Genomic DNA, 16,189 nt, shown 5'->3' on the forward strand with positions numbered 1-16,189 from the left:
CCACGCGTGTGAGTGGGGTGTCTGTTCTTACTCCCTCTCGGCCTCCGCACCCCGGGGGCTGGAGGCCTGAGAGCCGCCCTCTCCAGCCGCCTGGGGTCCAGGGGTCCTGGGTGGAGTCAGGCTCGGCAGGCAGCAGTGATGGGCGGCAGGGGCGCTCCAACACTGACTCTGCCACCCCTCCGGTGACTAGAGCCCCCAGCTGATGGGGCAACAGCACCCTCCCCCGACCTCCGACCTCCGCCCTCCGCCCTCCGCTCACAGGCTCCTCCGCGACTTCTCCGTTATCTGCACTCGCCTCTGGGTGACCTTACACCCTGTCAAGGCTGACGCAAGCAGATTTTGCCTCTGGGTGGGAGGGCCCACTCCCGTCTCAGAAACCACTACGCCCTGTTTCCCGTGACGCTGTTCCCAGCGTCCCATCCACGGGGTCCCAGCCACTCTGCCGCACCTCCTTCGGCCACTCCTCAGTGGCCACCCAGCAAGTCTTTGTAAAGGAAAGGCGGATCGAGCCTGGGCTTGCTGGAACTCTCTACGAAGAGTCCTTCCGCGGCCCGCCTCCGTGAGTCCCCGCCCACCGGGCTGCACTCCCGGCGCGAGCGACTCTCCGATCAGAGGGACCTCTCCTCAAGGCCGGCTGTCCCCTCCGCCTGCAGGGCTCTGCCCTGCACGCTTGCTCCCCATGCCCATCAGGCCTTGGCTCAGATGCCACCCGACCCGGGAGGCACCTAAGGCCCCGCCCCCCCCCCCCCCCCCCCGGTCACCCGTGGCCCCTCACCTGGCGGGATCGCGCACACCGTGCTTACTGCCCCGTCCCCGGCTCCAGGGTCGCCGGGGTGCTCACGAGGGAAGGGATGGGCCGCCCTGCCTCCGTGGGGGACCGCGGGCAGGTGGGCACAAGGCGGGGCTCCTCCCCTCGCAGCACAACCGGGAGGGGAGGGGCAGCCTCGCTCAGGTCAGCTCTGGCCTCAGGAGCCAGGACCCTGCCTCCTTCCTATTCCCTCTCAGGCTCCCCAGACCCCCTGGCTGTGCCCATACAGAGGGCACGAGCCCCAGCCAGGCGCCAGGCACCTCCCCCTAACTCCCCGCCTTTGTCAGGGGAAGCCCGGTGAGTCAGCAGGGCTCTCTACAGGGCTCTCTAGGGACGCCCTGAGTCAGCGCTCCCTGCGTTGAGGCCTCCTGGCTCAGACCGTGGAACTCCACTCTGCATCCCCTCACACGCCTGGGTTTGGGGCTGTGAGCATGTGTAATATGAGAGCCTGGGCTGCGAGCCTGGGCTGCGCTGGGCCAGAGTCTGGGGGCAGGCAGGCGAGGATCCAGGCAGCGCAGGACCATCTGGCCCGCATGCCAGGACCTCACCCCCGGAAGGTTGAGCCGGGGGGTGGCGGAGAGGAGGCTGAGGTCCACACAGGTGACATGAAGGATACTAAGCCCTAGACTGGTCCTCCTGGCCGGGCCAGCAGAGCAGGCAGGGCAAGGTCCGGACCCTCCCAAGCAGCCCTCAGTACTGGAGTCAGAAACCCCTAACTCTGGGCCAGCCTTGGTCACTGAGGCCAGAGGGCAACCCCCCCCCCCCCCCCCCCCCCCGCCTCCCAAGGGGCCTCTGAGCTCCAGGTACAGTCTAGGGCCTTGGTCCAGTTCAGGGCTCCTGCGTCTGGGCCCCGGGCAGGCAGGGGGGGCACCAGAGACCCAGAAGCCTGCCGCTGGCTCCACACGTCCGGCAGCGCCTCTGACAGCGGGTGCTTGGGTTCACGGTCAGAGCCCCAGGGTTGGCGCAGAGCTGCAGCAGCCTCCAGGGCCGGGAGGGGATCGGGATGCTGATTGTACCACAACCCAGGGTTTGTAACTCATGTCATCAAGACCCAGAGGCTCCCGCTAATCGGTGACACAAAGACATAAGTTGGTTAGAAGAGGAGGCGAAGGAACTAAGGCTGCCAGACACACACACAAGCCCTTCTCCCTTCCTTCCTGCCGGGCAGGAGAAAACTGTCTCAACTTCTCCCGGCCCCTTGCTGATGTGGCTTGAGGCTCCAGTTGACGAGATCCGATGGCAAATTGCTAGGTGTGGCCTCCAAGAAACTTCCTTGAACATCAAGCAGACTCAGCTGGCACCTGCCTTACACTGTCTGCCCTTCTCCTCTCCTCTCTGGGACCTGGGTGCAATGCTGGAGCAAGGCAGCCACTTTGTGACTACGAGACAAGAGACACTTTCTGAGGATAGATGAGCAGAGAGGAAGGAGAATGAGTTCCTAACGGTGCCATAGAGGTACTGGCGGCCACCCTGGGCTGCCTGTCCACCGACTGCTCCTCACATGAGCAAAGACACCTCTGATATCTTTAAGTCACCACTTTCCTGCTGTTGCTCCTGCCAAACACCGTATCTTAATAGACACGGGTCTGAGCAGGAAGGTCAGAACAAGAAATACTCGTGAAAATATAATGGGAGAAATGCTGATTGTAACTACGCCAACTGCCTTTTCCCACCTGTTTCGTTGGCAAAGATGAAAACGTTTGTGAGCACATCACATGAGCAGGGAGAGTGTCAGTAAGGAGATCTCTGTGTCAGGGCAGTTGGCAAGATCTCTTGAAGTCACGAGGGCCAGCACTGTCTCTTGTGTGTTTTCTGGAACTTGACTCTGGGTGTGCCTGCCCAGGTGCAGAGGGACAGGGTCGTTAAGAACAGTAACAGGCTGGAAACAACAATGATCCCATCCACAGGGCATGGTTATAATGGTTCTGGCACAGTCAGCAAAAAGGATGCTCATGGCTTTACGACAAGAGGGAGCAATCCCCATGGCCCCTTGTCAAGTGGGGAGAGAGAGGGGCAGGACTGTGTTTAATGTGCTACCATCTCATAAAAGACTTTAAAAATTATATATAGTTATTGACAGCTTTCACACATAAAGGTTATAGTTTAAACAAAAATGTTTTCAGATCTATTATATTACCTGTGTGAGACAGGTCTGGACTGTCTCTCTGGATGGAGGTCACTGGTCTCCCCATAGGGATACCGACACTGCATACCATATTGATCCTCTGGGTTTGGGATCTTTGATCCAAAGTACATCGGGTATTTTTTAAGATATCCGTTAAAACAAAAACCCAGTCCCGAGCCCAGGCTTTCTCACACTGTGGACCAGAAAGTGGGGCTGGCCACCGCACCACGCCTCTTACCACCAGGACCTGGGCTGTGTTTCCAGGCTCCGCGCACCCCTGCCTTCCCCCGCTTCCTGCACAAGCCTCTTCCCATCCCTCTCACTTTCCCCCAGGCTTGGGGGCTGGCCTTTCCCCACCCCGGGCTGCCTGATTTGGCCCCTCTCCTGTCGGCCTTTTCATTCCCCTGCTCAGAACTCACCTGCGGTTTGCCGAGTGGCAGGGTCTCTTGGACTAACTCCTCCACCGCCTCCAACGATTCCCTCCTCCTCCTCCCTCCGCCCATCCCCAGGCATTCGCTCTCAAAGCCAGACTCTTCCTTGAGGGCCACTCAGGACTCAGGGCTCTCTGCTGCACCCCACCTCTGTCCTGAAGGCTCGTGTCCGTCTCTGGATGTTTCTGTGCCCAGCCTGCCCAGCCTGGCACCTGAGCTGTGGTGCTACGTGGCCCGGAAGAGTGATGCCCACCAGGCTCCAGGAAACTGTCCCGTCAGCACCCCCCATAGGATGCCCTAATGAAAGGTCACTTGCTCCAGTGAGAGGTTAACCCGCTGGGGGGGCCAGAAGGGCCCGGAGCACGAGGGGGCGGGTGGGACGCGCCCTGTGGCTCCTGCTCCTCCCTGAGGGCTGGGCCTGCCTGCCTCGTTGCTGGTGCAGCCCCACTCCATCCTTTCTCCCGCTCTGGGCCCCCAGCTGCATCCCAGGGCCACTTCCCCCACTCCGGAGGCTGGCATCTGGAGAGGCTGCTCCCCATGCCTTAGCCTCGCCTCAGGCCGGTGGTGCTGCCGGAGAACTTTCGATGGCAGATGGATCCCTTTCAGATCTGAGACCGAATCTTCTCCTACTGACATATGTTCTCTGTGCAGAAATGCCATCAGGACTGTGGGCTGGGGGGCTGCTCCGTGTGTGCGTGCGCGCGTGTGTGTGTGTATGTGTGTGTGTGTGTGTCAGGGGAAGGATCCCCAGGCTTCTGTCTGCAGAGGGAGAGTCCCCACACCCTGCCCTACACCACTAACCACCTTTCCCTGTCTTGACATGATGAATATCTGCAAAGAACAGGGTCTCCAAATAAGGTCACTCTCACAGGGATTCCCTGGTGGCTCAGATGGTAAAGAGTCTGCCCGCAATGCAGGAGACATGGGTTCGATCCCTGGGTTGGAAGATCCCTTGGAGAAGGACATGGCAACCCACTCCAGTATTCTTGCCTGGAGAACCCCATGGATGGAGGAGAATGGTGGGCTACAATCCATGGGGTCGCAAAGGTCGAACCAGAGCGGTGTCCTGACCCAGCTGGAAATAAAGGCTTGCTCTCCAAACTGGGTCAGAGTCCAGTGCCCCCTGCACTGGGCCCAGGATGGCTCTCTGAAAGGGTGTGAGAGGACCAGTGACCTGGAGAAGAAGCTATCTCTCAGTCCAGCGTGAGTACCTGCACCTGGGGAAGAGTTCGGGGGCTGCTGGGCTGGGGTGGAGCGGGCGTGGTGCCCCCCTCGAGGTGGACTCGCACAGTTACTGTCATCACGCCATAGCCCCCCAGGTGACAACCAGGACTCATTTCCTAAGCCACTGTGAAAGCGTTAGTCACTCGGTCGTGTCCGACTCTTTGCGGCTGTAGCGCGCCAGGCTCCTCTATCCGTGGGATTCTCCAGGCAAGAATGCTGGAGTGGGTAGCTGTTCCCTTCTCCAGGCGATCTTCCTGACCCAGCGCTTGAACCCATGCCCCCTGCACTGGAAGCATGGATCCTAACCACTGGACTGCCAGGGAAGTCCCATCCCAGGGACTTTCCCAACTTTCAGTAATGATTCTGAAATGATTCTGGAGAAAGGAAGGCTTTAACTTTGTCGGTTCTGCTGAGCAGTGAGGGATGCCCTGCAGGGCTTGCAGTGGGTCAGGACACCCAGGGGTCTTGCTGTGTGTGGTGGTGCTGGGATCACAGTAAAGAGGCCTTTCTTGTCTTCAGTAGCTGTGGGTGAGGGGAGGGAGGCAGGACAGACCGAGGGAGCAGCCAGAGGGCGGCTGGCTCCAGGGACACGGCTTCGAAGCCAGCTTCAACCAGCAAGGAGAGGGACCGCGGACGGGCCTGACCTTGGCCGTTTTCATCCTTTCCTCCAAACGCTTTGAGTTTCAGGGGAGAGTTTGAGGGAGAGGAGGGGAGCAGAGGTGCGGGGAGCGGGGCACACCCCACGCCCCAGCCCTTGTGGATGGCAGGGCTCCAGCTGGCAGAGACACCCTTTTCTGAGCCACCCCGGGGATCAGCAGTCCTGAGGTTTCCCTTGAGAGATAGGCTTCTGTGTCTAGGCCTCCTCCGGCCTCTGTGGGCACCACCAGGGCCTTCTCCACCCCAGGTTTTCCAGCGGCGGCACCATAAGGGGGCTGATGAAGGTAGAGGGGAAGGTGGGTCTGTGGGCAGCCCCGGGGCACGGCAGAGGCCACCCCACTGTGGGTGTGTGAGGGTGGAGCAGCTCACGGCCCTTGCTAAGCCGGGGAGGGCTGCAGCTGGCGCTTAAAAGCAGACGGGTGGGGGCGCAGCAGGCCGAGTGTTCCCCCAGAGCCCTTCTTTGGGAGCACGTGGCCTCCTCTGACGCCCTGTCCACGGGGCCCACACCCCGAAGTCCTGAAGGTAGCACCTGCATCATCACCTGGCCCTGTTCCTGGGCGCCTGCCCTTGATGGACAGACCGACAGACGCGGGGTCAGGTGCCAGAGGGACCAGACCCTGGTCCAGAGAGACTTCAGCCCAGGGTCTCTCTGCACGTGCGTCAAGCGGGGGCCTCAGGACAGGGACCTCCGGGGCTTGGGGATGAGAGCCCAGGAGCTCCTTCTGGTGTGGCCAAGCTGCCCAGCAGACAGCCCCAGCACACAGCCCTGCCCCGGGCGGGAAGACGCCCCCCTGGCGGGGTGGGATGGGGAGACGCCTGCGAGGCTGGCACGCGTCCACCTTCAGGGAGGACGGCCAGCCCTGCAGACTCCTGGGTCACAGGCCATGTTCCTGGGTCGTGGCAGCAGCCTTTGGCCCACTGGGAATCTCGCCTCGGGCTCTCCACGCAAAGGACAGGATGAGACTGTAAAGCTCCCACCATGGCCCCCCACCCCGAGCCTCGAGCCCCCACGTGGACCCTACCTGCAGGGAGGCAGCCGTGGCCTCCAGGAACTGCTCAGGACTGTCCTTTTCAGGCTGAAATCGGTCCAGGTGCTTCATCACCATCTCAATGCACTTCCCATAGTAGGTCATCTTCCCAGGTGGGACCCTAAGGGCAAACCCGACAGGTCACGCCCTCCATGCGCCCTGGGCCGCTGGCCCAGCAGGCGGTGACGGGCCATCACTGAGACCACAGAGGGTCCACCGCGCAGCCCCGCGTGGCGAGGGGTGCCGGACCAAAGTGGGGGCCCCGGTGGCACAAGCCAGGCCCACTCCCAGCCCACCCCCAGCTTCTGCTCACCCACAGCCCCTGCAGCCTTCTCCGCCCACGAGGGAGGGTCCCAGGATGACCCCTGAGGGAGGCCCAGCCAGCGTGGGGGCCCCTGAGTCCACCCGAGTGCCCCTCAGCCCAGCTGGGGCGTGGTGACGGGTGACTCAGCAGTTCTGCTCGGAGGAGGGGAGCACCTGGTCACAGAAGCCTGGGGCAAGAAGAATCCGCAGGTCTCCACTGTAAAGGTGAGGTAGCCAGCACCCTGGCTGGTGCTGAGATGGTGGGGGACAGGGAGGCCCGGCATGCTGCCGTCCACGGGGTTGCAAAGAGTCGGACGTGACTGGGCTTCTGAACAACAATGACAACCAGCACCCAGGTAAGACGCCAGGCCTGAACATTCCAGAAACACAGCAGCTCCAGCAGACTGGCTCGCTCAGAGCCTTCTCTGGCAGACCCTGGAGAAGCTGCTTAGGGTGGGATGGGCCCCCCAGGACCCCCACATTGTCCTCAGAGCAGGGTGGCCAACCCCAAGGAGCTCCCATCTCAGCCCCTGTGGTTCCACGCTGACTGAGCAGCTTCTGGGTCACCACGCAGCTGGCTTCCCTGGCACCAGCTATCAGCAAGGCCGCTCCTCCCTCCACTAAGCTGGACAGGCTCCCAAGAGCAGCCCGCAGCCCTAGGTCCTGGCAGGTTGGAGACCGAGTGGTGAAACCCCGGGGCTCCCCAGTGAGAGGCCAGCCCCAGCCAATCACGGCCCTCTGGGTGAGGCCCCCCCACCATCACCTTAAAGACAGCGAAGGCCAAGTGCCACCAGACGCCGCAGAGAGCCTCTGCCGCCAAACACGGAAACAGAAGCCCGCCGAAAAGGACGTGCGAGAACAGTGGGAATAATCCAGAAACAAACAACTATGCCAGCTCGGAGAGAGGGAGAGATGCGGTGTTCACAAAGCATCTGAGGAGAAGAGAGTTCTTGGAAATTAAAGTGTGATAGCAGAGCGGGAGATGTAAATAGGAGAGGCAAAGACAGTGGAGAAGAGAGAGCAGAACAGGATGATGAGAAAAGTGGGGAAAAAACCACCAAGAAATCGAGAACCATCCAAGAGACCCGCTGTGCATTCCACCTGACGGGGGGTTTCCGAAAGACAGGAGAGACGTAATGAAGAGAATCTCCAGCGTTGCAGGGCAGGGGCCCTGGAGGCAGGAGGTGAAGGGAGGGGCAGGGCTGGATGAGGGCAGCCCCAGGCCCCCCGATAGTAACTCTGGGCACCAGGCCCCAGGGAACCCCTCTCCAGCCCCAAAGGATGATGGCTCCGGAGGCAGTGACGGGTCCTGGTGGTGCCAGCAGCTGACTCCCCGGTACCCGTGGGAGATGGACAGGGAGGCCCTGTCCCCCACCCTGGGGAGTGTGCCCAGAAAGGGGCAGGCGCAGCACTGGGAAGCCGGAGGTTTTTCCAGAAAGGTGAAAGTAGGGGGCAGACCGAGGGCCCCCTTCCTGAGCAGTTTTTCGGGCGCTTTGACGCCTACCCTCATCAGGAGAGGGAGGGCAGCGCTGAGCTGCCGGGGGTCTGCACACCTGGGCTCTGCGCCACCCAGCATGGAGGCCTGACTGGGCCCTTTGGCTCCTGGGGCCAGCTTTTGGGCCTGGCCTCTGCCGTGCGTGGACACAGAAGCTGGCTGGGGCCCGTCCCAAATGGGGCTGGAGGAAAGGCCTTGTGGGCCTCAGAAATGTGCTGGAACTGGCCTGCAGCCCTGGGCCCGGGGGAGTGCCCGTCCGCCCTGGAGATCACGTTTCAGGAGGGTCGGTGGATCCAGAGCCACGTGAGCAAAGGCCACGACCCACGAAGGCTCGGGGGGTGCTCGGGAGCTCCTGTCTCCACACCGGTCCTTGCAGCCAAGTGCTCCTGAGCTGCCGGCACCACCAGGACCCGTCACCACCTCGGGGCGGGGTGGCGGGAGGTCTGTGAGGAGCGGCCTCCAGTCCGCGGAATCTCCTTCCACTCCAGCCATCACTGGCACCCCCGAGTTCTCAGCTGCTGCGGGATGCGGCAGAGCCTCCTCAGCATGCCCCCCTCCTTAGGCTCGGGTCACAGTCCCTGGATTCTTTTCAGTCCTCACCCTGGCCCTGCCCGGTTGGGCTTCTCGCTGGCTCAGAAGCCCCATCACATGTCTCTCCAGAAACTCGAACTCTCTCCTCTCCCTGTTGAGCTCCTAGGCACCCCTCAGCACCCCATTCAAATATCACCACCTGTGAAGCCTTTCTTCCTCCTCCCTTAGCTCTCCCCTTCTCTGTGCCTCCTCCAAAGTTGTCCCAACTTCCCTTAAGCTCCCGTGAGCCCCTGGTGCAGGGTCTGCCTTGTCGCCTCCAAGTCCCTTGCCCTCCCCCGTAGTGGGCCCTCAGCACCAGCCCCAGAACTGTCTGTGGAATGAATGAGGGAGTGTAAACACGTACTCAAGGACCGACCATGCTAAGTGGTTCTTGGGTTTCAATCTGCTGTTTCAATCATAACAAGAGTTATGATCCAGAGAGAGACCTACTCAAAGACCACGATGCTTTTTTAAGCCTTGGCTTCCACAGGTTCTAGAATTCAACAGAGCTCAGCTCTACTGTCTCATTTAATTGGACAGTAATAGATACCTCAGTGGCATTCATGAGGCAGGTTACCGGGGAAGAGAGCCACCTGGCCTCGGGGAGGGGGGTCAGCCTCTTCATCCCCAAGGAGCGTTTCCTGCCTATGGGACCCACTGAGGCCCAGGCTAGGGTCTGAAGTTCTTGACCACCCACTCCACCAGATCTCGGAACTGCATGGAAGAGGCACCATGTCAACACAATGAGGGAAATAACAGTCAACACCAGGGCTCACGAGGAAGTCCTGAACCTAGGCAAAAAGTCTATTTTTATGAAAGCAATGTCAAGTATCAGTTTTTCTCCTTCCCCCGCGCTGCGGTCACGTTGGGGTGCTGCCCTGGGGCACGCTCAGCCTGGAGGGACTGGGTAAAGGGATCCCTGCTGTGCCTGATGTGGGCACTGAGAGAGCACGTGTGCGCGTGTGTGTGTGTGTCTATGTATGTATGGGTGTATGTGTGTGTATGTGGTATGTGGGTGCATGTGTATGGGTGTGTATGTGTGTGGGCGTATGTGTACGTATATGCATGTGTGTGTGTGTAACAGCACCTGGGCAGGAGGGCTTTCCTCCCCTCCCCTCCCCTCCCCTACTGTCTTGGAGCTGGAACATTCTGAAAATACCATGACCTGAGGGGCCCTGTGGTGATGATGCACATCAAGGAGGAGCAAAAGAGCCATCCAAGGCCTCCCCGTCCAGAGAGACCTGGAGGATACAGAGAAGAGGCCCCCCTTCAATTCTGGCTCGTGGTCGGGCCTGTGGGCTCCTGGGCTGGGGAATGGGCACCCCACACCTGCCACAGAGGGCTGCCTGTAAAGGTGGACGCGGGAAGAGGCACTTCAATTCTGCATTCCAATTGAAATTAGCCTAGAATCTCAGGCAAAATAGTCACAACTTTGAGTAGGAAATAGGTATTGAAGTTCATCCAATTCTGATGCGTGCTTTTAGCACCTCAGCTTTATTTTAATGGTGTAAAATCATACATGTGGGTAAGTGAGACTTAATTCCCAAGCTTATTGTTTTTTTAATATTGATTTTAACTCCAGTGATCAGGCCGTGACTGTCTCATTTTTAAGGAAACTTTAAAGGTGGGCTGGACCAAGTCTTTTCTTATCAAATCCTTTACAGACAGAAATGAGATTACACGAGGAGATTTAAATTCCATAATCCCATCAGACACACACTGGTTCAACACTCTCAGTCACTCAGATCAGATCAGTCGCTCAGTCGTGTCCGACTCTCTGACCCCATGAATCGCAGCACGCCAGGCCTCCCTGTCCATCACCAACTCCCGGAGTTCACTCAGACTGATGTCCATTGAGTCAGTGATGCCATCTAGCCATCTCATCCTCTGTCATCCCCTTCTCCTCTTGCCCCCAATCCCTCCCAGCATCAGAGTCTTTTCCAATGAGTCAACTCTTCGAATGAGGTGGCCAAAGTATTGGAATTTCAGCTTTAGCATCATTCCTTCCAAAGAAATCCCAGGACTGATCTCCTTCAGAATGGACTGGTTGGATCTCCTTGCAGTCCAAGGGGCTCTCAAGAGTATTCTCCAACACCACAGTTCAAAAGCATCAATTCTTCGGCATACAACACAAGAGAAGACTCTATACATGGACATCACCAGATGGTCAACACCAAAATCAGATTGATTATATTCTTTGCAGCCAAAGATGGAGAAGCTCTATACAGTCAGCAAAAACAAGACCAGGAGCTGACTGTGGCTCAGACCATGAACTCCTTATTGCCAAATTCAGACTTAAATTGAACAAAGTAGGGAAAACCACTAGACCATTCAGGTATGCCCTAAATCAAATCCCTTATGATTATACAGTGGAAGTGAGAAATAGATTTAAGGGCCTAGATCTGATAGAGAGAGTGCCTGATGAACTATGGAATGAGGTTCGTGACATTGTACAGGAGACAGGGATCAAGACCATCCCCATGGAAAAGAAATGCAAAAAAGTAAAATGGCTGTCTTGGTCACTTGAGAGGCTTAATTTACATAGATTCCCAAATATGTGCTAATTGAAATACATTCTTTTCCTGCCTTTAAATTCTGACTAAAGCCAGTCTCCTAAGGATTTCTGCTAAGTCATGCTCGGACCGTGTGGCAGGTTTTGTTGGTTGCTTTTCAATCTCCTCTCTTCCTTCCTCCCTGAGTACAAAACCCTAATTTTTAGTTGGGTCCATCGCTGCCCTGGTGGCTCAGCGGTTAAAGCATCTGCCTGCAATGCGGGAGACCTGGGTTCGATCCCTGGGTCAGGAGGATCCCCTGGAGAAGGAAATGGCAACCCACTCCAGTATTCTTGCCTGGAGAATCCCATGGGCGGAGGAGCCTGGTGGGCTACAGTCCATGGGGTCCCAAAGAGTTGGACATGACTGAGCGACTTCACTTTCACTTTCATTGCTGCCTAACTGAAAGAGGACATTTCTTAGCCTTCCTGGCATCTGGGTATGGCAAGAAGTGGAAGCGTCTTGGAGACTTCCAGAAGGTCTCCTTGTAAAAGATGGGCATACACTTCCTCTCTTTTCCATCTTCCTGCCTGGACTCAGGAGGTGATGGCAGTAACTTAGGAAGCAATTCTGGACAATGAGGAAACATGCAAAGACGGCAGAAGAGCAAGTTAGAGGAACCCAGATCTCCCTGATGACTTTTGAGGGTGTCCTATCTCCCATGATTTCCTCCCCATGGGCCTATTTTTTGGAAACATTAATAACCTTGTCTGGGTCACTATGACGTTTTGCATAAAGCTGAACCTAATCCTAACTATTGGGCTCCCCTGGTGGCTCATGGTAAAGAATCTACCTGCCAATGCAGGAGACTCGGGTTCGATACCCAGGGAAGATCACTGGGACGAGGAAATGACAACCCACTCCAGTATTCTTGCCTGGATAATCCCAAGGACAGAGGAGCTTGGCGGGCTACAGTCCATGGGGTCACAAAGAGTCAGACATGCCTGAGCGACCGAGCACAGCACTAGCACTTAACAGATTCTCAGATTTTTTTGATTGTTTTTATGGATGCAAATTAGGGCACGTTTGGGGGAAGTAGTGAATACGGGAGAATATCTTCTTAAAATATATCTCTTGTCTCTTGTTGAGATAATTAAAAGAAAAAAAAAGCACTGTTAACTTCAATCAAGGAGTTGAGAAGAAGAGGAGGTTAGCGAAAGCAAGACGGGAAGCAAGAAAGAACTACCCTGCAGATCTAGGGAAGTGCAGGTGGGAGGTGCTTGTGCTGAGCGGACGCGCTTTGCCCCACTTTCATGCTGCCCTACTCCGCGTACCTGTTAGGCCCCGCCGGTGCTCCGGAACCTCCCTTATTCGCCACAGACCGCCGCACAGCGAGGGGGCTCGGGAACAGCAGTGGGTCCCGCCCTCTGCACTTGTGCTCCGCCTGGACCTCTGCAACCCCTTGGGCAGGAGCGGTGCAGGGATGCAGTTGGACCGTCGTCACCTAGCAACCGCTGCACGCTTCGGGGCCGTGGGCGGGAAGACTACAACCCCCAGAATACACCGCGCCCGCGGAGCGGCAGAGGTCGCCCCATTCAAGGGCCCCACCTCCTCGCAATGCCCGTCGGGACTTGTAGTTCTCGGCGCCGCAGGGCGCGCCGGGTCGCCGGCAGGGGAGCGCGCCTCGGGCGGGGCGCGGCGCGGCGCGGCGCGCGGATTGGGCGGCCTCCGCGGCTCGAGGAGAGGCTGGGGGCTCGCAGCGCGTCGGCGCATGTGTGGCGCGGGCGGCGGTGGCCGGTGGAGGTGCGGGGTGTCAGTGAGCGGGGAGGCACCGGCGCCCCAGTGCCCGGTCCGTCCGCGCGTCTGTTCGCGGGTCCGCGCCGCGCGCCGCTCTCCAAGCATCTTCCAGCCGCGCACCTGCCCCGCGCACCTGCCGCCCGCCCGCCCGGCGCCCCCCGGGTCCTCACGGGACCCCGGCCCGGCCCGGCCCCGCGTCCGCCCCGCGCCGCACCCGGGACCAGGCGCAGCGCTGCGGAGGTGAGGGCCGCCGGGGTCGGGCCGGGCCGGGCCGGGCCGGGCTGGCGCGGCGATGATGAACAGGTTCCGAAAGTGGCTGTACAAACCCAAGGTGAGCGCTGCCGGGCAGACCCTCTTCCCGGTCGGGACCGACCTCTCCGCGGTGCCGCCGACACCCCTCCGGCTACTCGGCGACTTGCAAACACGGTCGCCCTTCCCCCCAGCCTAGACTTAAGCGGGTACCCCCCGCCCCCAACCCCGCCTGGTGCAGACTCCTCCTGCTCTTACCCTCGAACCCGGGTGCACTCGCTGCCGCGCCTGCCGGCTGCCAGAACCGGCCCCTCGCGCTTCCCAGTCGGGTCCTGCGTGTGCCCAGCTTGCACCTCGTGGTGGCCTGCCCGCAGCCCGAACAGACCCCCCCCCGCCTCTTCTCCTGGGTTCCGGAAAGACCTCTCAAGCCCCCCTCGCTGCAGCGGCAATGACTCCTGCGTTCCTCTTCTGCGCCCCCTCCCCGTTATCCTGGACCCAGAATATACCTCCCACCCGGCCCCCCCCTGCAATCCGAAACGGACCCTCTCTGCGTTTCCTCCAGGTTCTAGAGCGGGCCCTCATATCTGTCTCTTTCCCGGGGCCCGGAGGGACCCCTCCTTGTCTGTGTCCGGAGCGGGTCCCCATCCCACTTCCCGAAACAGGACCGATCCGCGTCTGGCCCACTTGGCGTGCGTATCCTTGTCCCGTGCCCACCCGCGTGCGCTGAACCCAGGGGATGCTCCTGCCCACCGGCGGAGGGTGAGTGCGCCCGGGGCCGCAGGCTCAGAGAGGCCGGCGGCGAGCTCTTCCCGGCGCGGCGCCCCTCCCTGGTCGTGGGTCGGGGTCTGGGCAGCGTGCCCCGCGCCGCCCTTGGCGGCTGCGCCAGTCGCACTGCGGGCGCTGCGTCCCTTGCCGCTCGCCCAGGGCTCGAGTCCGCTGCGGCCGGAGCTCGTCGGGGTGCGGCGGTGCGCCCGAGCCGGGTGCTGGGTCCTGGGCGCACCCTAGACTTCCCGGGGCCTAACGCTGGGGGACCGGTGCCGCGGTAGGGCCGGGGCGCTGGGGTCTTGGCTGGGGTGGGGGGTGGTTCTTGGTCGGGGTGGTGCCAGTGGTCATCTCTAGGCGCTTCGGACATCCACAGTGGGGCTGAGCGACCACAGGGACACCCTCACCCCAAGGCTGACCACTTTTCTGGATCTGGGTTTTCTGCCCCCCCTCCCCCATCGAGGGTTGTATCTCAGGGTCGGGGCGAGGGGGCGGTCCTGAAATCTGTGGTCTCCTGGCGCTCTTTTGTGGTCAGCCGCCGTCTGTTGGAGGATGGGCACCCGAGGTCCGGCCGCGAGTTCAGAGACCGCAGCGGCTCGTGCGTCATCGCCGGCGGGGTCGCCGTTGGGTTGAGGGTTGAGGGAGCCTGGGGCCGCCCCTTGCTTGGCCTTGGCCTCACCGGGGTAATTCAGGTTCTCTCCTGCCCGAGCGGCTGCAGCCCTGCTCCCGCTCGTCTTCCCACCTCCTCGTCGGTTCGCAGCTGTGTTGGCCGCGTGCTGGGGAGACCCTGGTGCCTCAGGCGCTGCCTGCGGTTTGGGGCCTCCCTGCTCTTGGCCGCCTCCAGCCCAGCCCTCTTCTTACTGCAGTCCCCTCACCCCCACCCCCAGCAGCGGCTCTGATCCTCCGGGTTGGTGCTGTGTAGGTGGCCAGGGGAGGGGAGCCGCCTCTGAACACGATGTCTGTACAAGGAGTGGCTTTTTGTTTGTGTGACTTCTGTCCCCAGTTAAGGAAAAACCAAATAGACTTTCAGAAGGTCACTTTGGGGGTGGGCTGCAGAATCGTTTTTCAGTGGGCAGGGGTGAAAAGAGACAACGTATCATAGTAACGTTCTGCTGTTTCTGAAAACACTGTCAAGGATCCTTTTTCCAGGCGGGGCTGTGGAAGAGGCCTTGTTTCCAGGGTTGTTGTTGCTGTTTGACCCCATGGACTGCAGCTCGCCAGGTTTCCCTGTCCTTCACCATCTCCAGGAGTTTCCAGGGTTGCCTGACTGTAACATATTGTTGGAAGGGCCGCAAAAGCAGTGTGGACACTCTGTTTCATCTGCAGCTGAATAATTCCAGTGGCCCTCCCTGCTTCACTTTAGGGAAAAGTCTTTAGGAGTGGGGAATGATTCTGCCCTTGAGATTGTGCCCCAGAATTGAGAGTTGAGTCCCGAGTTTTCCCTCTCTACAGGCAGCTCTGCCCTTCCAAAGCCGGCCCCGGGGCTGGGCAGGGCCAGGTGGTGAGTCGGGGGGGTGTTTCATCTGGTCCTGCTCCTTCCCTTACTGTGGTGTCTCGGTCTGTTGTCTGACCCTTGGACTCAAGACACATCTCCGTCTGAGATCTTTGTGTTTGCCCTGAGGCCGATCAGCCTGAGCGCGGCAGTCCCTTGTTGGACTTCTGTCTTTGGGGTTAAATATCTTGATTATTTGAAGGGTTGGAGGATGTTAGGTCACCCTAGTAGTAGCTTTTCATTTTTCAAACCAAAGCTCCTATTTTGGCCTTAGATTGTGAGCTGAAGTTCATGCTTTCCCTCCCTTTGGTACAAGTGAGCAGGAGTCGGTTCTGGGAGGTTTCTGGGTATGAAAGAGTTGAAGTGTTAAATGCTGGGTGTGGGAAGGTGTGCCTGAGAGAGGTTGCTGCCTGTCGTGAGGGTTTTTTCAGCCGTTGTATTTGGATAGATATGCAATTCAAACTGAATTCTTGATTTAATCCCTGCTTTGGTTTAAAACTGAACACTGAGCTTCTTGTTCATCACAGTGCAATGGAAAGCATTCTGAAACCAAAAATACTCGTTCTTGTTCCAAAAGGCATTTGGAGATGCTTTAAAGTATTCTTATATGACGCTTACAATTTCTGATGTCTGAATCATGAATAGCTACCTAAGTTGAATGACAAACCAGACCAGCCTGATGTCTACGACGGTTATTTGCAGGCTCTCATACTTCTTCCTTTTATTTTCTTTAAGGCGGTCTTTTAAGCACTATTG

General features: G+C 59.1%; 2 protein-coding genes across 3 annotated transcripts in view; one reads left to right on the top strand and one right to left on the bottom strand.

Annotated features, from left to right (window-relative positions):
* Positions 1 to 12,656, bottom strand: part of CFAP99 (cilia and flagella associated protein 99) — a 38,496-nt gene extending 25,840 nt beyond the window's left edge. Inside the window, exons 1-2 of the mRNA XM_027545382.1 lie at positions 12,468 to 12,656; positions 6,268 to 6,394 (exon numbers count right to left, since the gene is read on the bottom strand). Coding sequence (XP_027401183.1) covers positions 6,268 to 6,378 — 111 coding nt within the window. The 5' untranslated portion in view covers positions 6,379 to 6,394; positions 12,468 to 12,656. The remainder of the gene's footprint in view (positions 1 to 6,267; positions 6,395 to 12,467) is intronic.
* Positions 12,657 to 13,132: 476 nt separating this feature from the next.
* Positions 13,133 to 16,189, top strand: part of ZFYVE28 (zinc finger FYVE-type containing 28) — a 98,869-nt gene continuing 95,812 nt past the window's right edge. The window contains exon 1 of one of the 2 annotated variants that reach the window (XM_027545337.1): positions 13,133 to 13,261. In XM_027545337.1, the coding sequence (XP_027401138.1) occupies positions 13,223 to 13,261 (39 nt within the window). In that variant the 5' untranslated portion in view covers positions 13,133 to 13,222. The remainder of the gene's footprint in view (positions 13,262 to 16,189) is intronic. The other variant, XM_027545336.1, reaches the window with a different exon arrangement.

The sequence above is a fragment of the Bos indicus x Bos taurus genome, chromosome 6, assembly GCF_003369695.1.
Source record: "Bos indicus x Bos taurus breed Angus x Brahman F1 hybrid chromosome 6, Bos_hybrid_MaternalHap_v2.0, whole genome shotgun sequence".
NCBI classification, from domain to species: Eukaryota; Metazoa; Chordata; class Mammalia; order Artiodactyla; family Bovidae; genus Bos; species Bos indicus x Bos taurus.